Below are 21,624 nucleotides of genomic sequence, written 5' to 3'. Positions count from 1 at the left end.
TGGTGAAACAGCAGCCCTGAAGAGTGACAGCTGTTTAAATGTCCAAACACTGGAGTGTAAGTTTTTGTGTGAGGGATTTGCTGTGCAGCTTTGGGGTTTGTTTGGATCTACATCTTCCTGTGTAAAGCAGATTAGGCTGCTCGTTGCACGGGTCTGTTTCTCACCCTATTTGAACCTCTAATTTGCTATTCTTCACATTCTTATATGAAGCAGGAAACCATTTTGTGCCTGTGGATTTTCAACACTTCACTTACATGTCCAGGCTTTCATCTGGTCCATCCTCACGCTGCCCCTACCCCACAGCCCTTCTATCAATTTAGCACAGAGTCAGAATTGTACAACTTCAGCTGGTTCCAGTTGCTTCCAATGTTTCTCACGTAGTTGACATTTGGAAGCCAACTTTCCCACAGACATCCTCAGGTGTAGACTGCTGTGTGTGTGTGTGTGAGCAGAGACACACACAGAAACACACTGTGAGAGTGCACCTGCAGGCTCTCTATGCATCTACCTCTGTGTGACTCCAAAGTCAACACTAAAGTTTAAAGGCTTTGCACTCTGTGGCATTAAAGCCAACAATGGAGAAACTCGCTTCTTATTATTTCTCATTGGTGACCTTGGATTGCTGACATTTTGTGGTGGGTGCTGAGTGCAGGCAGGAACCGCGGACTGCAAAGCCATTTAGTTACATACAGATTTGGTCATGTCATTTCATAGTGAGGGGAGTTCAGTACAGTAGCAGGGAGATATCTCAGAAACTTTACATCTTTATAATTTTAAGCTTAGGTTGACTTCTTCCATTAGTTACTACTCATTACAGCTGATTACCACCTAATATGCGTGGTCATCGTCATAGCAACGCGGCCGAGTGCCCTGTGATGTAATTGGTATACGACACAAACCATAGAACAAAGGTGGAGGTGGAGGCGATGATACACCTGCTGCTCGCTCTGTGGCTTTTTGTCACACTCGGGGGACCACGCCGTTGGTTTTGTAGCCATCTCCCTCATCGCCGGGTTTCAAAAATGGTGGTTTTGATTTTTGTGCATGAGACTCTCTCATGAGTCATCGAGTGACGCCACTGACGAGCCAGTTGCTAGCATGCGGTCTGACGACATCACATTTTAGTACCTGCTCGGATCGCTTGGAATCCTGGCTGTACAGGAACTATTTTAGTACCCGGTACCAAGTACTATGACCTAATGAAAACCCCGAAAACTGTGAACAGTCGATCCGAGTAGGTACTAATGGAAAACAAGTAGGCCTGCAGAGCGAGAGCGAAGTGCTCTAATAGGGTGATATGGTACTACAAGGTCATTAAGATAAGATGGGGCCTGATTATTTAAGACCTTGTATGTGAGGAGCAGGATTTTGAATTCTGGATTTAACAGGAAGCCAAAACAGGAGAAATCTGCTCTCTCTTTCTAGTCCCTGTCAGGACTCTTGCTGCAGGATTAACTGCAGGTTTTTCAGCGAGTTTTTAGGACTTCCTGATAATAATGAATTACAGTCGTCCAGCCTGGAAGTAATAAATGCATGAACTAGTTTTTCAGCGTCACTCTGAGACAGGATATTTCTAACTTTAGAGATGTTGCACAAATGGAAGAAAGCAGTCTTACATATTTGTTTAATATGTGCGTTGAAGGACATGTCCTGGTCAAAACTGACTCCAAGGTTCCTCACAGTGTTACTGGAGGCCGAGGTAATGCCATCCAGAGTAAGAATCTCGACCCTGGAAAGACGGTTGATGTTTGTGGAAAAAGTGTTGGGCTGTCGCACAGCATGACCCTCTCCTTTCCAAGTCTGGAGCCCTGGCTTCGTCCGAGTCTGAAGACGAGGATTATCTGGTTGATGTCCCCGCAATTAGCTGGGCTGACCACATGGAATATGTTGACGGGTTAGCCGATGACGAGCCTGAACCATGCAGGAGTGCTGACGGGCTTCAGCCTGGGTTGAAGCCCGTCAGCGCTCCCCAGTAAGACGATGATGTGCTGGACATCGGCCTGGACATCCATGGTTTGTCAGAGGATGAGCAGGAGAGCTCATTGTCGGCCCAATGTGCCGCTGCTGCTGCGCCGGTCGGCCACGATGACGCCTCTCTTTTCTCCCCGTTTCGCCGTGCTGCTGAGAAGCTGCATGTGACTGGCCCTCTCCTCCGCCAGCTCATGTTCCCAGACTTTGTGTGCGAGCTAACAGCATCATGGGACAAACCTCTGTCTACCTGCGTCACTATGCCCGGCTATGGACAGTACATGGAATTGGACGGCGCCGAGGGGGCTGGCTTAGCTAACCCACTCCTTATGGAGCCGTCTCTGGCTGCTTATCTGACCCCGTCCCATAACCATGGTGTCGGCGGCCCCGCAACTCTGCCGTCCAAGCACGGCAGATTCTCTGCTTTGCAGCTGGAGAAGATTTATCGGGCTCATGCCGGCACTACTCGCGCCATGAGCTCCGTCACCATGCTCCAGATGTACCAGGCGATGTGCCTGGCGGAGCTCAGATCGCTGGTTCCTGATGACAGCCCGCTGGCACCTCTTCTTAACGAGGTCAGAGTTGCCACAGATCACATCCTCCGTGCGTCTCGCTGTGCAGCGCTCTCCCTTGGCAGAGGGATGGCTTTGACAGTAGTGGCGCAGAGGCACCTGTGGCTGACCCTCTCTGACGTCCCAGATAGGGACAGGGCTGTATATCTGGATGCACCAGTGTCTGCAGCTGGGATATTCAGACATTCACTTGAAGCCATTCAGGCTAGATTCGATCTGAGGAAGAAGCAGACGGAAGCTCTGCGCGACATCATCCCCAGATGTCAGCCCAAGCCCGCAGCCAGCTCTCACAGGCCCGCTGCTCCTCCGCTGACTGGCAAGAGACCGGTGCCCACTGCTGAAGTGGGTGTGCCGCCAGCGAGAGCACATCCTCCGGCCCGAGCTCCACGCCAGTCAGCCTGGAGCAAAGGTCCACCCTCGGGCCCCCGGCGGGACCCGACGCCCAGGAGGAAGAAGCCTCAGCCCTCCTAGCTGTGGTTTCGAGTGGAGAAGGGGTCCAGCAGCAGGGAGATGCTGCTTTTACCCCTCTGTTGCCACCCAAGAGGTGCCGCTTAAGTTCTGTTCAGGTTGTCAGCCCCAGAAGGCGCTGCACTTTCCTAACACTGTCTCCCAAGCACAAACCCCCTGCACACAAAATGCCTCAGGTAACTCCCTGTTCAGGTGTGTTAAATGTTCAGGTGACCACATCGAGTGTTCCCGCTGTTTTTCATTGTTGTGCCCCAGAAAAAGTGCCTCCAACAAAATGTATGAATGTACATGTTCCCATGTTACAATCAATAAAGAGTGTTGTTTATTCTCAAACAATCACAAATGCTCAGCCTGCAGGCACAATGAGCCAGGTCAGGCAGGTGATGCAGTCCCCTGCAGACACACTGGGGGGCGACAACGCCCCGCCGACGGTGCTGCAGGTCGGTTGGTACAGCCGTCGTTCCATCCTCGACCTGTGAGTCTTGAACACGTATCTACAAACGTACAGGTTCAAGATGCTAACAGCTCTTGAATGCGGTCGGCCCGGGAGATTGGTTTGCAACAATCGATCTAACAGATGCTTATTTTCATGTGGCTATCTGCACTCCAGAGAGCAGGCGGAGACACAGCTGTCACTGGTTCTGTCACACATTCAGACACTGGGGTTCTCTGTGAACGTTCAAAAGAGCTCGCTAATCCCGAGTCAGCAGATTACTTTTCTCAGTTTGGAAATATGCTCGCTTTCCAGCCGCGCACGTTTGTCGGAGCACAGAGTGGCCGCGTTTCATCGCTGCCTCGCTCAGTTTCAGTTGGGACGCAGACTGCGTTTCCAGATGCTATTACGTTTGTTGGGCATGATGGCATCTATGATTGCCGTAGTGCCACTTGGACTGTTAAAAATGAGAGCGTTTCAACGCTGGACTCTCTCTCTCACCGCCTGTGTGCATCGCATCACCTCCGGAGGAGGCTGCAGGTAACCGCGTCTTGCATGCTAGCTCTCAGTCCTTGGAGGGAGCCCGGGCTGCTGCATCAGGGCTCTTGGACTGGGAGGGTGTTGTGTCGCAAGGTGGTGTCCACAGATGCTTCCCTAAGAGGGTGGGGAGCGCTGTGCGAGGGTGCATCAGTGAGAGGGATCTGGTCCGCACTTAGAGCTGTTAGCAGTGTTCTTAGCTCTAAAGCATTTCCGTCCAGTCCTGGAGGGCCAGCATGTCTTAGTCAGGACGGACAATTCAACAGTGGTGTCTTACATAAACAGGCAGGGAGAAACACGCTCTCCTCCCCTGTTGAAGCTGTCTTGCTCTCTGCTGTTATGGTGTTCATTTTCTGTCTCTAAGAGCCACCCATGTCCCGGGCCACCTGAACCTGGGGCCGGACCTTCTCTCCAGGGGGTCCTCTGGTGAGAGAATGGAGGTTATACCCTTTAATAGTGGCTCAGATTTGGGACCTATTTGGCAAGGGGCAAATAGATCTTTTTGCTTCCAGGGTAAATAATCACTGCCCCCCTGTTCTTCTCCATAATCAACCACGATGCACCCTTGGGCTTGGACGCGCTAGCGCACCAATGGCCAGACGTGCTCCTGTATGCATTTCCCCCAGTGGAAATGATATCTCCAGTTCTAAAGAGAGTGTGTCGGCATTCCCTCTCTCTGATTCTAGTGGCCCCTTGGTGGCCCACACGGTCGTGGTATGCAGAGATAATCAGCCTGGTAGCAGCAAGTCCTTGGCAGCTTCCTCTCCGCAGGGACCTCCTCTCTCAAGCGGGCGGAGAAGTGGTTCATTCGCGCCCAGATCTGTGGCGCCTTCATGCTTACCTGCTGAGAGGTTAAACTTGATTGCTAAGGGTCTGCCACCTAGTGTGATAGCGACAATTCAGAGCGCTAGGGCCTCATCTACTAGGGCCTCGTACGCTTACAAATGGCGAGCCTTCGAGCAATGGTGCCAGGACCGCCACACTCTCCCATTTCAGTGCTATATTGTGGATGTTTTGACATTCCTGCAGGAGCTGCTGGATAAAGGCCTTTCATTTTCGACAGTTAAGGTTTATTTAGCAGCTATGTCTGCTTGTCATATTGGCTTTGACGGGGTGACACCAGGTGCACATCCCCTTGCCATACATTTTCTGAAAGGGGTTCACCAGCTGAGACCTGTGCTTAAGTCCAGTGTCCCTGCTTGGGACTTGTCTTTGGTGCTGGGAGCCCTTTGTAGCCCCCGTTTGAACCCACTGAGTCTGTGGATATGGAATTTCATATAAGACTGCATTACTTCTCGCTTTGGCTTCGGCAAAGCGAGTGGGTGACCTTCATGCGCTGTCTGTGCATCCCTCCTGCACACAGTTCTCTCCTGATGGTCTCAAGGTCGTATTGCGTCCAAATGCTGCCTATTTTCCCAAGATCATGCCTGCGTCTTATAGCTCAATGGAGTTTGAGTTGCTGAGCTTTTGCTCCCCTCCTTTTGCATCTGAGGAGCAGAGGAGGATGCATTCTCTTTGTCCAGTGCGTGTGCTACGCACCTACATTGAGCGCACTCAGAGTGTACGTTTATGTGACCAGCTGTTTGTCTGCTTCGCTAATCCAAATAGAGGTAGAGCTCTGTCCAAGCAGAGGCTGTCCCACTGGATTACAGAAGCTATCTCACTGGCGTACGGCACCGGTGGTCTTGCTTTGCCCCACGGGGTGAGAGCTCATTCCACCAGGGGGATAGCAACCTCATGGGCTCTTTTTAAAGGGGTGCCTGTAGCTGATATTTGTGCGGCATCACTGCACACTTTTGTGCGGTTTTATCGGTTGGACGTCACAGCCCCTTTGGTGGCTCATGCTGTCCTTTCTGCTGGGTCTACCGCTCACTAAGGATGTGGTGGTCCGATTCCGGTTCGGTGGCTGCTCTGCGGGGCCTGTATATATGTCCCATACTTATGTGTTGTACCGAGTGAATTGACTGAAAGGGAACGAATAGTTATGGCTATAACTTCTGTTCCCTGAAGGAGAGGAACGAGGTACAACACAAGGTGGCCCCACTGAGCAGTTTGGCTCGGTGAAGAGCGGCTATCGAACTGAGGGATGACTGTGATGACAGCGGCTATATGTGCAGGCGGGGCCGTGCGCGTGTCATCACACGTCATCCGCCTTAAAGGCGTGAATAAAGTTTCTTCAGCCAGGACACGCGAGGGCGTGATATCCCGTACTTATGTGTTGTACCTCGTTCCTCTCCTTCAGGGAACAGAAGTTATAGACATAACTATTCGATTTTCATTGTATCCAGCAGGAGTGAAAGGTCATGTATGGTCATTGGGTTAAACACTGACAGTAAATGAGGGGGAGGTGGACCAGAGACACAAACAGACAGTATTGAAGAACCAATGCTCATACGGACATTATTACCTTTATCCACAAAGAAATTTAGAAAGTCATCACTCTCAGATTTAGAGGTCACGGGTACTGGGTGGACCACAGGGGAAACAATAGAGTTTATGGTTTCAAATTGCACCTCCAAATTTCTCTTATTTGATGAGATTAGCTGAGCTGAAATATCCTGATCTGGCTGTTTTTTATGGTTTCGTGAAATTTCCTAAGGTGGAGCCTGTGAACTTCAGGTTTAGTTGATTTCCAAAGGCGTTCTACTTTCCTACAGATTCTTCTGACTTTCCTTATGTCATCATTTATCCACGGATGAGCTCTTTCCGGGCAGCAATGACAGACTTCATAGGTGCCACCGAATTTAATATCTCCAGACAATGATTGTTAAAACACTGAGTAGCAACATCAGCATCACTGATCACATGAGGGTCCAACAAATCAGAACATTTCAGAGCAAGCATCGTCCGCATCCTGATCGTCCGCATCCTGATCGTCCGCATCCTGATCGTCCGCATCCTGATCGTCCACGTGCAGGCTGAAATCCCTGATCATTAAGACTTTCTCCAGTTGAATAGTGGAAGATAAAAAGTCTGTAAAATCCTGAATAAAAACACCAGCAGGGTTGAGAGGAGGGTAAAGTAAAACACAGTAAAGTATATTTGATGAACCAACCGTATGAAGTTGTGACTCAAAGGAGGGGAAAGTCTCAGAGTCCATAACTCTGCAGGACAAACTGTCCCAGTAAACGGTGGCACGTCCACCACGACGACGGTCCAAACGCGGAGTCCCGATGAAGTGACAGCCGACCAGGCAGAGCTCATTAAGGGGGACAAATTCATTCTCTGCTGCCAGGATTCAATGAGAAACATAAATCCAAACTGTTACTGATAAAAAAGTCGTTGTTTTTTTGTTTTTTTGGCCGCCTGTCCCGTCTGGTTCTTTTGCCATCAGAATTATTGTCTGAAGGCAAAGAGAGAAGCCCAATGGAATCCATTTGATTGACCTCTGTTGTTATTATTTATGTTATTTTATTTTCAGTTGTTACAGATGGGACAGACATGACAGGGGGGAGGGAGGGAAACAAAGACAGCGGGGAAGAGGAATAGTGATGAAGGACAAAGAAAAGAGGGGGGGCAAAAAAACCATATTTTTATATATATCACCTGGATCACCTGTTGAGAGAAAAAAAGAGAAAATAAGCAAACAAAATCAGCAATATAATAAACACAACACCATCGTGATTGTGTATATAACACTAAATATTAAACATTATTATTATGCAGCACGTAAGATTTACAGCGCACAGTGTGCTTTGAGGTAGGAGCCAAAAAGGGTGTAGTTTGTGTGTGTGAGCACCCGTGTGTACACCTGTGAGCATGGACGCGCTTGTTTTAAAAGGTTCCTTCATGTAATGATCTGCTAGAGGGTGGGGGGGCCACAGCCCCGTCCTCCAGGGCATGAAGCAGGTATGGAGGAGATCCAGGCCGTCGTTTAGTCGTATGATTTGTTGGCTATGGAGCGAGCGTTGAGGAGAGCGACCTGAAGCAGAGGTGACAGGCTGACGTCATCAACAGCTGATTGACAGCAAACAGCTGGAATGAGGACGTAGTCTCCGGTGCCCACAGCTGTGGAACTGTGGTCCTGTTTCCTTTTACATCGTGTTGATTGTTCGATCTGTGCGCAGTGCTTACCTGGGAAGGAAGTAAACTGGTGGAGGCAGTGTGATGCTTTGGGCCGTGATTTGGCTGGAAATCTTAGGTCCTGTGATCCATGTGGATATTATGTTGTTATGTTATGCCTACTATGTGTTTATGTATGACTTTATTTATTTATTTACATCTGGAAATTTGGAAATCATGACCAACCCTTCTGTGTTTACCACAAGCAGTTGGACTATACTCGTTAAATGTTGCTTTTCTAGTACTGATACTATCACTGGCACTGGTAATGATACCGGCACGGGTACTGGTACCGATACTGGTACTAATCCATAACCTAATGATCTCACGTCCTATTATTTCTGGTTGGATGCAGTCAGATCTGTTTTGAGAAGTGTATCTGGCAGTGATCAGGTCCAAAACAAGAGTCAGAGGACTGTTCAGTTGACCTGTGTTCAGACCTGATCGTTCATCGTATCGTTCATAGCATATCTGAGAGTTTCAAAAAGCTTTCAGTCATATTAGGATGTTTGCCTTTCTCAGTAAATGTGCAGTGGAGGAACCATTGTACTGAAGGCAAGTCAGAGCTTGTGGTCTTAAGTAGCTGTTCAAAGCTTGGAGATGCCTGGGCTCATTATTCTGTCTCCGTCTGAGTCCTTCCCCACAAAGATCAAACCCGAGGGTGGAGTACTGCTTCTCATTTATCAGGGTGGAGATGATTCACTGCTGGTGAATGCTCCCATTTCTCTGTGTATAATTCATTGTCTGCCAGTGTTTTTCACCTTCATATTGATTTACCCACCTTTAGTGTGATTCATTGGGATACACCACGCCTAATGCTGCCATGTGTTAGCCTTCCTCCCTGTTTCTCCTTCTCTCCATGACATGATTGGAGTGTTTTCATTTACTAAATTCTGAGTGTGAGAATTGTTCCTACAGTTGGTCTTCAGTGTCTCAGTGAACAAAGCCTGATGTATCGATCCTCTGATAGTTTGGTCTGCTGTTCGTGCTTTAGATACAAGTGATCCAGTTAGCACAGTACACTCTCCCCTCTTACAAACCTTTAGTCCAGCCATGATTTGATGCTCTGTGCTCAGAATATCACTGTTCTCATATTTCTCCTATGTGGTGATGCTACCTGCTCAGCAGCTTTGTGTTGGGAGCTTTGAGTCGATCAGCTGGGTGTCATTTAAACATTGTTTTGGTAGAAGAACCCAGCTCTGTGAAAGTGGATCCTCTGTACACACGACTCTGCATTGTTGCTTCATCTGACTGCTGAATTATTCATGTTACACAACTTTTTAAAACGTGTGTAGACGGTCAAACTTGCCAGCTTTTCCAGGATTTAAATACACTGTAAACCTTTTTAACAACACTGTAGGAGAACGTCCGCCTATAAACACGTTAACAGATCGATGTGTTTGGTTAGAGCAGGGCGATATGACCAAAAATATTTATCACGATACACATTTGAAAATTTGTGATAACGATATAACTGACGATATAATTGACAGTAGACAAAATACTTTACAACTCCTCAACTTTATTAGTGCAAAAAAAACCATCACTGTATTTTCACTTAAACAAGCAGCTGTAATTTATGTGCATTAAAGTTATATAAAAACATAACAGTGCAAATGCAAATTCCTCGCTGACAGTTTAACCAAAAGGCATTTCCAGTGGAAACTGGCCGACATATCCTCAGCATAACCATGTATAATATCCACAAAACTTAAAAAGAGGTTACACACACACAATACGGTAACATTATGTTGAAGCACAGTACGTATCACTCCGCGAGGCTCCGCCTACGACAACCGTAATGCTCCCACAATCCATCAAGCGGTGCGGCTTCGTAGCTTAGCAAAGTCTTACTGAAACATTTGACAGATTTTCGAGCGCCGTGCACATAAAATCGTTTCGAGGTCAGTAAACACAACCAGAGTTCATACATGAGGCACACGGGATTATAAGGGGCTCTGTCGACTTTCAGAAAAATCAAAGGATTGATTTTAAGTGCGCCGTATTTTCCAAACAACACGGTAATAACGACGGCCCGCTAGCATGCTCTACCAAAAATAGTGCTTTGTTGTGTATCTGAGGGACGAAAGCTAAACCAGTTCCACCACTGAAGCTTAGAGCTGGGCGATATGAGATTTTTTCATATCACGATATGTTTTTTTCATTTCAGGCGATAACGATATCTATCACGATATAAGCCAAATAACTATATTTGTAAGATTTAAATGTGCCGTTGCTCACAAGTAAAATGTGAAATAATCAGCAGCTTGTTTTTATTTAAATATTTATTTCCCATAATAAGTTCAACAGGGTAGATGTACTTAAGGAACACGAGACTTTTTCAGATAAATAAAGGCAAATATTGCAAACTACACAAAAGGCAGCCGCTAAAGCGTTTAAGTTTCAAAATAGAACAAACGAAACAGACTAAATTGTCAATTCCACTTAGAAACAAAATATTAATTCTAAAAATAAATCTTAGTCAATTTTGTCTGTTCTTCTGTAAAACAAACTAACTTTTGTCAATATCAAATAAACTGAGAACTAAAAGGAAATTCTCAATCTGTCCTTGTTGTATAGCTGAGCTTTTCAAACAGTTTTAACAGTTACTTTAGTCTGACAAAAGCCGAATGACGAATCAGCGCTTCCAGTCAGAGACTGAGGCTACGTCCACACGTACACGGGTATTTTTGAAAACGGAGATTTTCCGTTTTCGTTTTAAAAAATAATCCCGTCCACACATAAAGGCAGAAATGAAGGAAAACGCTGCTATGAACATGCCAAAGCAGCAGGTGGAGCTAGATTCCTAACCGTGTAGAAATGTTGGCCAATCAGAAGTCTAGAAGCCTCGGTGGGAAAAAGTAAACAAAGCTGGGGCATAGAAGCAGAACAGAGTCGTATGTGTGGAGGGACAGTAACTGTGTGTATATGTAAGCATTTAAACACTGCAGAGAGTAGAATTAACAGTAACAGTATTGTAGAAATTCATTTCACCGAAACAATAACGTGGCGCACAGTGTGACGTCAAAAAAGGCGCACACCTTTGACGCTGCGTTTTCTCCGTTTTTCTAGTCCACACGTAAATGCAAAAACAGAGTTTTCAAAAATCTTCATTTTCAGTGACCAAAAACACCGTTTACGTGTGGACGAAAGGTGAAAACGCATAGAAAAATCTGCGTTTTCAAAAATACCCGGGTACGTGTGGACGTAGCGCATGCACCAGTTCATTGTATTTCCAGACTTGCTTTCGGCACATTTACAGTGCACACTACTCTGTTTTTTGTCAGACTTGAAATAGCAGAAATACCTTCACACTACGGAACCTCTTTGGCTCTTCCGTTCGACAATCTCTCCGGCGTTGGAACCATCATCTGTTTTCTCTTCGGTCACGCTCGGTTGATTTTTCTAGTCGGCGCACTCATTTCCTCCATTACACGGGCGGCACGGCTGCTGGCTGCTTCCCAAACAAATACACATGTGCGGCTTGGCACTTGTGCTGTACGTAACAAGTCACGTGACGTGACGCTGCGGCTGTGATTGGTTCGGCTCTGCGCTACGTAATTTGGATTGGCTGGTCTTTTTTTTTTTTTTTTTAAGAGGACAAGAGCGGCGAGGTCTATCGCGATAGTTTAATTTTTCTATCGAGAAAAAGTTATATCGCGATACATATCGTTATCGTTCTATCACCCAGCTCTACTGAAGCTGCAGCATTTTTACAAACCAGTTCAGGTTCATCGTTTCATTCAACGATCCACTTTCGTCCTTCTCATTCTGCGTCGCCGCCAAGCTTTTTCCGCCATGTGCGTATGAAAACAAAGGCACTGCGCATGCGCGTTTTACCCATATTCTATCGCCATATTTCATTTTCTTATGGTTGCCCAACATTATACCGGTGTTACCGTGAACGGTATGATATGGCCCAGCACTATGTTTGGTCATGCATCAGTATCATGTGTGTTGTCAGTTTAGATTTAGTTCTCATACAGTTCAATATAAAAATGTAATATCATGACATGTAGTGTAACCTAATGTAAAAATGCTCTTTAGTTTAGTAAGGCCGTCCTAAATGAGTTAAGCTATGCTATAATTATCCAGTCGTTGGTGCAGATGATCCAAACTGGGCACAGGATCAGTTACAGTTACAGTTACAGTGGTAAGTACTGCTTCTGACTTTGTTCTTATTTCATGGCTGCTTGGATGTTAACAGCAGGTGAATCAAATAAAAAAGGCCTTTTTAATCCTGACCAGGTAAATGGACTGATGTTCTAAACCTGCATTAAAGCTACTTTATTCCATGCATAGACTTGTCCACTTGTAATTCTCCTCTTCAGCACCAATCTTGGCATTAGGCTCAGAGGAGTCAAGGATCGAACCACCATCCCCCTGAAAAGGAATCTTCAGTGTATTTTTCCTGTGCACGTGGTTTCAGGATGCCCTCCTGTGACTCAGCTCCACTCTGGTTCTTTTGTTCCATTTGCTGGAAATGAGCAGACCACACAGACCTTGCCACTGCTGACCCGTAGCTGTGCACATGCAGACTTATTACACAGTTAACGTTTGCCTGAAGGATGGAGACTGCACACAAGCCATTTGAAGGAGAAAGTCTGTCTCTGTCCTTGCAGAGCCCACACCTAATCAGTCAGTTCCAAGGCCAGGATTCATGAGAGTTCATTTAAAAAAAATCCCTGTGAGCAGATGAAACCTCACCCCCTCCGTCCACTGAGAGGAGAGGACATCACCTCTCCTCTCACTCCCAGCGTGAATAGAACAGATATTCACAGGGACCACAAAGTTTAGAAACCACAGAGCAAAGCAAGGCCTCGACAGTTTCCTGCTGTGCTCTCTGTCACAGCCTCCATTCTGAGACCAACCCTTATAGACGAGGGATAAGGGTGCTGCATTGTTCCACTGATCCTCACAAGCCTGTCACGTCTATTCATTTCCAATGAGAAATGTTTTTTCCCAAGTACTGACTGTCTTCTCCTGTTCCTGTCTCCAGCTGTTTGAGCTGCTCGGCCCAGAGGGGCTGGACATGATCTCAACCCTTCTGCAGCGAAGGGCGGCCATTGTTGACTCCCTCCTCCGCATCCAACCTGACAGGACTGTCTATCCATCAGGTAAGGCCCATGGCAGGCATGTCACCTCAGGGGGGGAAATACTCATGGAAGAATAAGTACTGGGTTCAGTGCGCAGAGTCCTAACATGACTGCATCCTTTGGATTGTATTGCACTGTAGGGACAGTCCTGCACAGTAAAACTAGCCTAAAAGGGAGAAGCTCGTTTGATGGGTGAGGGTTAAACACAGAGTTTCAGATGTCCTTGGTCATAACCTGCAGTTTTAAACGCATCTGAAGTATAAGGTTACACAGGCACCATTGCTCTGCTTGCTGTGACTGACTGTAGGAGTGTTAGCAACACAGGCTAACAACTCTGATGCTGTTGCATGGTGGTATCAGAGGATACTGAGATATTAGCACTGGACCGTAGCACTGTGTAACAAAGTGCTGCAGTATTTCTCTGCATGTGTGGACTGGATGGTTGTTATTTATCTAACCTGCTGTGTGTGTGTGCGTCCAGCTGACTGTGCTTTCCTCGCCATCAGGGAGTGAAGCTGGGCGTGTTTAGACGCTGTTGTCAGATAATGATGATGAGTCTTAGAGACACAGATGATTGGTGCTACATTTGAATCTACAGTAGACCATCTTAGCAGTCTTTCCTAACTTCTTATCATCCAGCATTAAGTCTGCTTAATGTTCCTGTTGATAACAGTTCACACATTGTTGCATTGAACCTTCATTTCATTCAGCATGCGACTGGTCCGACATGCGACTGGTCCGACATGCGACTGGTCCGACATGCGACTGGTCCGACATGCAGTGGTAGTCACAGCCCTGACCTGATTCCCTAACAATGACTGAGAACTGAGAGCATTTCTCTGTTTGTCTGTCAGCTTTGTCCGTTTGTGTTTTTAACTTTTCTTAAGGACTTGAGGGAGGTTTTGTTTGTTTTTTTACAAAAATAAATGAACTAAAAAGCTGCAAAGAGCTGCCTGCATGGAGACAAACTCCTGGCTTAGTCTGAGGGAGAGTTGAACATGTAGCTGATTATAGTAAAAGTATCTGCAGGTTGATTAAAGCCACCCGTCCACTCTCATGCATTAATATCTGCAGTGTGCAGGGCTGCTCTGCAAAGGGAGCACAGGGTGTACTCCACTACATTTATTTTAGTTACTAATTAGCATGTCAATCAAACTATAAATAACAAATCAAGACTAGCAGCTGCCAGTGCTAACCCTCAGCCTCCAGGCTGTACAACCGTCAGGTGGCACCAGTCCCTGAAAGTTGTAGAAAACATAATTACCATAATTACCAGTATCAGTTCAAATGGCCAAGTAGGAACACAAAGTCATGATAAATCTATAAAGCACTGAGATACCGTCACTTTGTGTTATTGGCTTTGTTATGGTGAGGACTGCAGCGGGACCATCGGGGGTTTTGACTGATATTCTACTCAGACCTGTTAGCATGTTAGCATGTATGCCATAGAGATAACATTGAAGCAGAGTTACTGGAGCGACTAATCAGATGAGCTGTTACGTAGGGGTGCAACGATACACAAAATTCACGGTTCGGTTCGGTTCGATACTTTGGTGTCACGGTTCGATATTTTTTCGATACAAAAAATGTTCATGCCTTTTTAATTTGTCATTTATTAAAATTATAAATATATATTTTAACTCAAAAGTACAGTTTTTAAATGTAACCCTAACCCTTGTGCGTGTTTTTTATTTTGACAGCGAATGCGCACCTGCAGACCACTTATGTGCAGCCCTGGTTATTTAGCTCATCATATCGCAGCCACAGAAATTCTTTTGTCCATGAAACCATAAAGCTGCACTTTCTTTTTGCCTTATAGTCTGATTTGTCATAACTTCTCCGTTTTGTGGTAAGCTTTTCTTTGGCTGTCACTTCTTCACCCTGACCTGTCTTATTTGGCTCAGCAGAACTGAAATGCTTTTACACGCTCACTCACATAAGCTCAGCGATTCTCTGCGCGATCAACCTCTCACATGTTTAAGCTTGCTGCGGGAGATTTCACTTGTCATGTTTGCATAGTAAGCTAACGATTAATAAGACGATGTCAGAGGAATTGGTGCACAAATTATCATCACTCACAGATCAGTGCTGTCGCTCTCTATACACAGTTCGCACGATTGCAAAGTAAAAGCAAAAAAACAAGCGCAAATTCAAACGCGACTTCAATATGTCACATATTGACAGTGGCTCACCGATGCCAATGACATAATTACCCAGCTACATTTCTGAAAGAATGCAAAAGCATTGACATATATTTTTCCTACAATAGCCCGACGGGCAGGGAAGAGATAGATTTTGGTAGCCCGACTGAAAAAATCGCTAGCTCCGGGACGTCGGGCTAGCGATATTGCAAGCCCTGTATCTGATTGAGGAATCACTCATCTTTGGAAAAGAGAGTTTATTACAGAGAAATGTCTCTTTCCAAAATAAAAGCTATACTATCCGCTTCTTCTGGGCTATATTCTCAGCAGCATAAGGAGAATCATGTGCTAACAGCTGTCTAAATGACTCGGCTAAAGTTAGTAGCATGCTTGTTGTTTTTGTCTTTGCACTAGGATGATGTCGCCGTAAATGTGCAGTCATATTCGTTGTGTTCCCACTAGTGCTTTCAGGTTAATCTCGTTGAAATGACCTTAACGCCACAACACGGCAAATCTCCGTTAACGAGCTACCGCCGATCGCTCCGTGCATGGGGCTACACGGCAAACACGTTAACGAGCTAACTGCGCTAACACACTAGTTCACACCAATGTAATTGAGCATTGCATGGCACATCCAACATACTGTTTTACTTTAGTCCATGACTCGCTTACCTTCACGGTCATACGTCACATGAAAACCAAAATAATTCCAAACGCCAGATCTGAATGTTGCAAGTAGAGCTTAACTTCTGTCTCGCTAGCTTGCCCTGCGCTCTTCCTTCTGACTATGCTGTCAGTGTTGAGCGCTCAGTGGATCTGCGCTCGACAGTGCAGCCTAGGCGGAGTAGTCGAACACAGATTCACTGAGCGCTCAACACAGACAGCATCGTCAGAAGGAAAATTGATAAAATAAATTACAAATGTTGTATTGTTCGATACATATGCGTACCGAACCGAAAGCACTGTATCGAACGGTTCAATATCGATACGAATATCGTTGCACCCCTACTGTTACGTGTACGTGTAAGTTCATTTCATCCACCCCAGAAGGTGTGGGTGTTTATGAGAGACACACCTTTCTTTGATCAAAGTCTTTTAACAACAATTAAAGCAGTATTAACAAACAGCCCCCCCCCCCCGAACAGTGTAACTAAAACCCAGCCAGAGAAGAAAGAAATAAGATAAAATAAAATTACAGATAAAAAGTAAATAATAACATAAATGAGTGCAAGCAAGGGGAAAAAACAAAACACACACACATTATCTGGATTTAAACTTTCAAAGTAAGTTAGAAAAGGTTTCCATATGTCATAAAATGTCTGAGCCGAACCTTTTACGGTGTAGCCGATCTTTTCCAGCTGAGTATTGTACATGACGTCCTTAACCCAGTGCCCATAGACAGGTGGAAGTGGCTCTTTCCATTTCAATAAGATCAACCTACGCCCAAAAGAGTGCAAGAAGATCAGAGTGTGATTCAGAAAGACTGCATCACCCCAAAAATGGCCATAAATGGACAGGCTGTGATTGGAATGCCACATATCTTGGACATGGTTTCAAATATACTTTTCCAAAAGCTACCCAATTTTGGACAAGTAGAGAAGCAGGCTGTTGTCTACACCGGTCACATGTGGGGTCAAACCCATCCTTGATTTTGCTCAATCTAGTTTTAGACCAGTGGAGACGGTGAACCACTTTAAACTGAATCACCACATGCTGGAGGCAGGTAGATGATGAAAACATCCTATTGATGATCCTATGCCAAGTCTGGGCCATCCTCTTCCCCATTGTTCCCTAAGAGATTGCAGTGTGGACAGCTTATAATTACTTAACAGCTCATAAACATCACTTATAACCCGCTTGGCGTCCAGTTTAAGATCAAAAACATCATCCAAAAGAGACGGAGGTGGACAGGACGGAAAGCACTCAGTATTAGAAGCAACAAAGTTCCCAAGTTGTAGATACCTGAAAAAATGTGACTGAGGGATCTTGAACTTAGTCACCAATTGTCCAAGTGAACAGAAGATATTGTCTGTGAGAAGAGCGTTCATTGAAGTTACTCAAGCTTTGTCCATTTGTTAAACGCCTCGTCCGTTAAGGATGGAGAGAACATACAATGTCTATGCGGTGGTGCAATAAGAGAGAGCTCAGTCCGTTTAAAGTGACTTCTGAGCTGGTACCATAACTTCAGTGAATGAATAACAAGAGGATTTGTGGTGAAGCTTGAGACAGGTCCTGCCAGGGCTAATCTGGCACACAGCAAAGACAGCAGGGAGGATTCACTGCTCCAGTGCTACCCATGATAATTAACTACCATGAACTTTTACCCAGTACAATCATCCCTTATATTAGATGCCCAGTAATACAACAAAAAATTTAGGAGTGCTAAGCCCCCTGCGCACCACGGTCTGTTTCAGACTAGGTGGCTTATGTTCCAAATAAAGGAAGAAATTTGACTATTCAAACTGTTAAAAAAACATTTCGTTAAAAAAATTGGAAGACATTGAAAAAAATATTGAAATTTAGGAAATAAACTCACCTTGATGATATTTATTCTACCACCCAGCGAAAGAGGGGAGAACTCCCATTTTCCAAAGTCCTCTTTTAACTTAGACAATAAAGGAAGATAATTCGTTTTATACAAGTCTTTGGTTCTGTGTCACCCAAATGTTTAGTTATAGCTGGGTTTGAAAGGTGCTAAAATAGACGAAAATGCCCCAGTTGTCCTTCCTATAGGCATTGCCCCGCTCTTCCCAAAATTCACCTTGTATCCAGAAATTGTCCCAAATTCCTTAAGTATATCCAAAAGTTTAGGGAGGCTATTTGGAAATAAACAAAAACAAACAAAACCCCGCGAGGAAATCTGTACAGTCAAAGCTTCACTCTGGTGACCCTGGCGGGTGATTGGCCTGATGTGGTAACCACAAATGATTATCAATATCAATTGAAATAACAAATTTAATTCAGTTTCAATTTTATTTACACAGCATCAAATCACAACAACAGTCGCCTCAAGGCGCTTTATATTGTACAGTAGACCCTACAATAATAGATACAGGGAAAAACCCAACAATCATATGACCTCCTATGAGCAAGCACTTTGGCGACAGTGGGAAGGAAAAACTCCCTTTTAACAGGAAGAAACCTCCAGCAGAACCAGGCTCAGGGAGGGGCGGGGCCATCTGCTGTGATTGGTTGGGGTGAGAGAAGGAAGACAGGATAAAGACATGCTGTGGAAGAGAGACAGAGGTTAATAACAGATATGATTCAATGCAGAGAGGTCTGTTAATACAGTGAGTGAAGAAGAAACACCCAGTGCATCATGGGAATCCCCAGCAGCCTACACCTATTGCAGCATAACTAAGGGAGGATTCAGGGTCACCTGGTCCAGCCCTAACTATATGCTTTAGCAAAAAGGAAAGTTTGAAGCCTAATCTTAAAAGTAGAGATAGTGTCTACCTTTAAGATTAAGCTTCAAACTTTTGTGATTAAAAAATCCTACGCGCCCGGTCGTCCCTGAAATACTCGTGTCACCAGAGGCAAACATCATTTCTGCTTTCTCATTAGAGACCAAACAGTGATTATTCTCAGGGATTCGTCAGAGCTCTGTGTGAACACATCTTCTTATCGTGGTCATTTTGACCACAAACTGCAGCAGTCGTGTCAGGAAGGAGTGTGGAAAGCTTTCACCACTTCAGCTCTGGCCTGCACAGTCACAGCAACGTGACGGCACAAAGGTTATTATCATGGTGAAAACTCAGCTTTGGAAAAACCTGGAAAACCAAAGAATGAATGAAAAGTGATTCATGAATGGGAGCGAGGTTCCCAAATTCAAAGTGTCAGAGGTTGTCAGGAGCCTACATGATGATGGTGTGGTTTAAAGGAGCCACCTGCAGCTGTCACATTCACTAAACTGGTGTCTCACCATTCTCCATGAAAATATGTTAAACGTTTATTTTGTGACCCAGAAAGAATAATAAGAGTAATATTAAAACTAACTAGCTGCCGCCATTGTTGGAAACTGAGCTGGGCGCTATGGATTCTGGGACAGAGCTGCTTCTTCTTCTTCGGGGTTTAACGGCAGCTGGCATCCTTGTACATGCAGTGCTGCCATCTTCTGTTTCAGTCCGTTATTACACTCTTAAATCCTACTACTGCGTCTTTTGTGATCTTACAAAGCTTCAAACGAGGCGTCGACTATTAAATCAGTCGTCGAAATCGTGACTAGTCGACTGTGGGGGGCCAGACTCAGTACTGGCCCCCCACAGGCTGGAGCCCCCTGCTCCACACTCACCACAGTAACACCTTTGTTAAGTTTGCAGACGGTGGTGGGACTCATTTCTGGAGGGATGAGCACGCCTACAGGGATGAGGTGGAGCAGCTGACAGCGTGATGTAGGAACAACAATTTGGTCTTGAACACCACAAAGACCCCTGAAAACATCCAGATGAACAGAATCTACATTTTAGGATTTCCTCACCTGGATGATTGCGCGTGCATCGAGACATCAGGGAGGACCTGACATGGGAAACACCGCTGAGGTAGTGAAGAAGCTCCGAATAAGACCCGACTCTCAGAGAGAATCACACCCTGACTAACTGCTCAGCTTTTCAGAGATCCCACAGTTCCCACAGAGAAGGCCATCACGTCTGGGACTTTGTACCCTTGATAATAAACACCTTCACTTCACTGCATTTTGTGTTTAATGGTGTTATCTTTGACTATTTTAATTTGTTTGATGATCTGAAACATTGAAGTGAGAAATATGAACTGAGGACGGGGAACGAGGAGGAACACTAACCTGTCTGATGGTCCGGGCCACCAGGCTCTCAAGAACCGGGCCTCGATCTTCATGCAATAGATGGACTTCATCCAAGATGAGGAGCCGCACAATCTGTGACAGAGCCACATCGCCAACACTCTTCCTGGTCACAACGTCCCACTTCTCCGGAGTCGTCACCAACATCTGAAAACAGGACAAGGTCCTCTATAGATGATCGTGCATTTCTCCCCTTCAAGAACATGTTCTATAATAAAATGTATGTTTCTCCAGTAAAACGAAAGGAAGTGCAACATCAGCAAACCTGAAAAACTAAACAAAGAATCAAACATGACACGAGCCACTGCTGCAGAGCCTCATAGTGCGTATGGTGCATTTGTCTGTAATGTATTTGACAAACATCGTCCTTTAGTGGAAATCACTGAAAAGCATCACAGCTCAAATAGGCCACGGAACACAAAGGCGACAGATGAACAAAAATAATCTATGTAAGAGATTTATTAAGTACAAGTCATATAAAAATAGATTAGTAAATATTAAAAGTACTACCACACATTATTGGAGCAAAGCAGGAGTGGATCACAACAAACATGGAGGTTATTAAATCGTATAATCAAAAAGGGCTCGAAAAACAAGACATCCAGAATATCTTAGAAAAGATGAAGATTGTGCTTCATAAAATTAACGACACTGCAAATGAATTGAATGATTTCTTTGGACATGTTGGCTTTAATGTAGCACAAGAAATTCAAGAGTTAAGAAATAATAATGAGCTAAATAAACACATTACTCAGTTCATTGGTGCTGTGAGTCACAGAGGAATACTTGATGTTCTCAAAACAACATTAAAAAGGCCACTGATTGTTTCAGTATTGACGTGATATTAGTTAAACGTATTGTAGAATAGTGCAAACTTTCACATACATGTGTAACCTGGTACGTTTCCCTCCAAAATGGAAAAAGCCACAGAGAGGGTTAGGGTTACCCACAACCAACTACAGATCAATAACTCCACAGTTCTCAGAAATCTTAGGAAAATCATTTGTTAATAGACGTGGTAAATATATTGAGAAACATAATAAGTGATAATACGGCAGAGCGGATATGCAACAGATAATAAGGAACATACTGCTGGTGTTTTATACACTTTAACATTGATCATATTATATTACTGAATGAACTAGACAGATATGGTATAAGAGGGATCGCATACACGTGCATGAAAAGTTACCTGGATCAATACGTGCAAATCTAATCAGCTGAAGGTAACTTGTGGTGTTCCTCAGGGCTCTGTGCTGGGCCCTAAACGATTCATGTTATATATAAATGTGTATTGTTTGCTGATGATACCACTGTGTATCAATCAGATAAAAACCTAGAACAGCTTCTGACTGCAGTGGAACAGGAGGTAACTATAAGTTATTGTTAAATATAAAACAAAATGTATTCTTTTTGGCACCAGACAAATGAAACGTGGCTAAAATCAGGGTTGAGCTGAAACTGAAAGAGTGAACGAGAATAAATGTGTTGGAGTGATAACTGATGATAAGCTGAGCTGGAAGTCGCAATA

The 21,624-nt window shown here is 44.9% G+C and overlaps 1 protein-coding gene across 1 annotated transcript in view; it reads left to right on the top strand.

Annotated features, from left to right (window-relative positions):
• LOC120719353 (activating signal cointegrator 1 complex subunit 3-like) overlaps positions 1-21,624 on the top strand; it is a 37,684-nt gene that overhangs the window by 13,478 nt on the left and 2,582 nt on the right. Inside the window, exon 6 of the mRNA XM_040008472.1 lies at positions 13,040-13,157. Coding sequence (XP_039864406.1) covers positions 13,040-13,157 — 118 coding nt within the window. The remainder of the gene's footprint in view (positions 1-13,039; positions 13,158-21,624) is intronic.

Source organism: Simochromis diagramma, unplaced genomic scaffold (genome assembly GCF_900408965.1).
Source record: "Simochromis diagramma unplaced genomic scaffold, fSimDia1.1 OVJJ01000313.1, whole genome shotgun sequence".
NCBI classification, from domain to species: domain Eukaryota; kingdom Metazoa; phylum Chordata; class Actinopteri; order Cichliformes; family Cichlidae; genus Simochromis; species Simochromis diagramma.
This window is presented reverse-complemented; position numbering and strand designations above follow the sequence as displayed.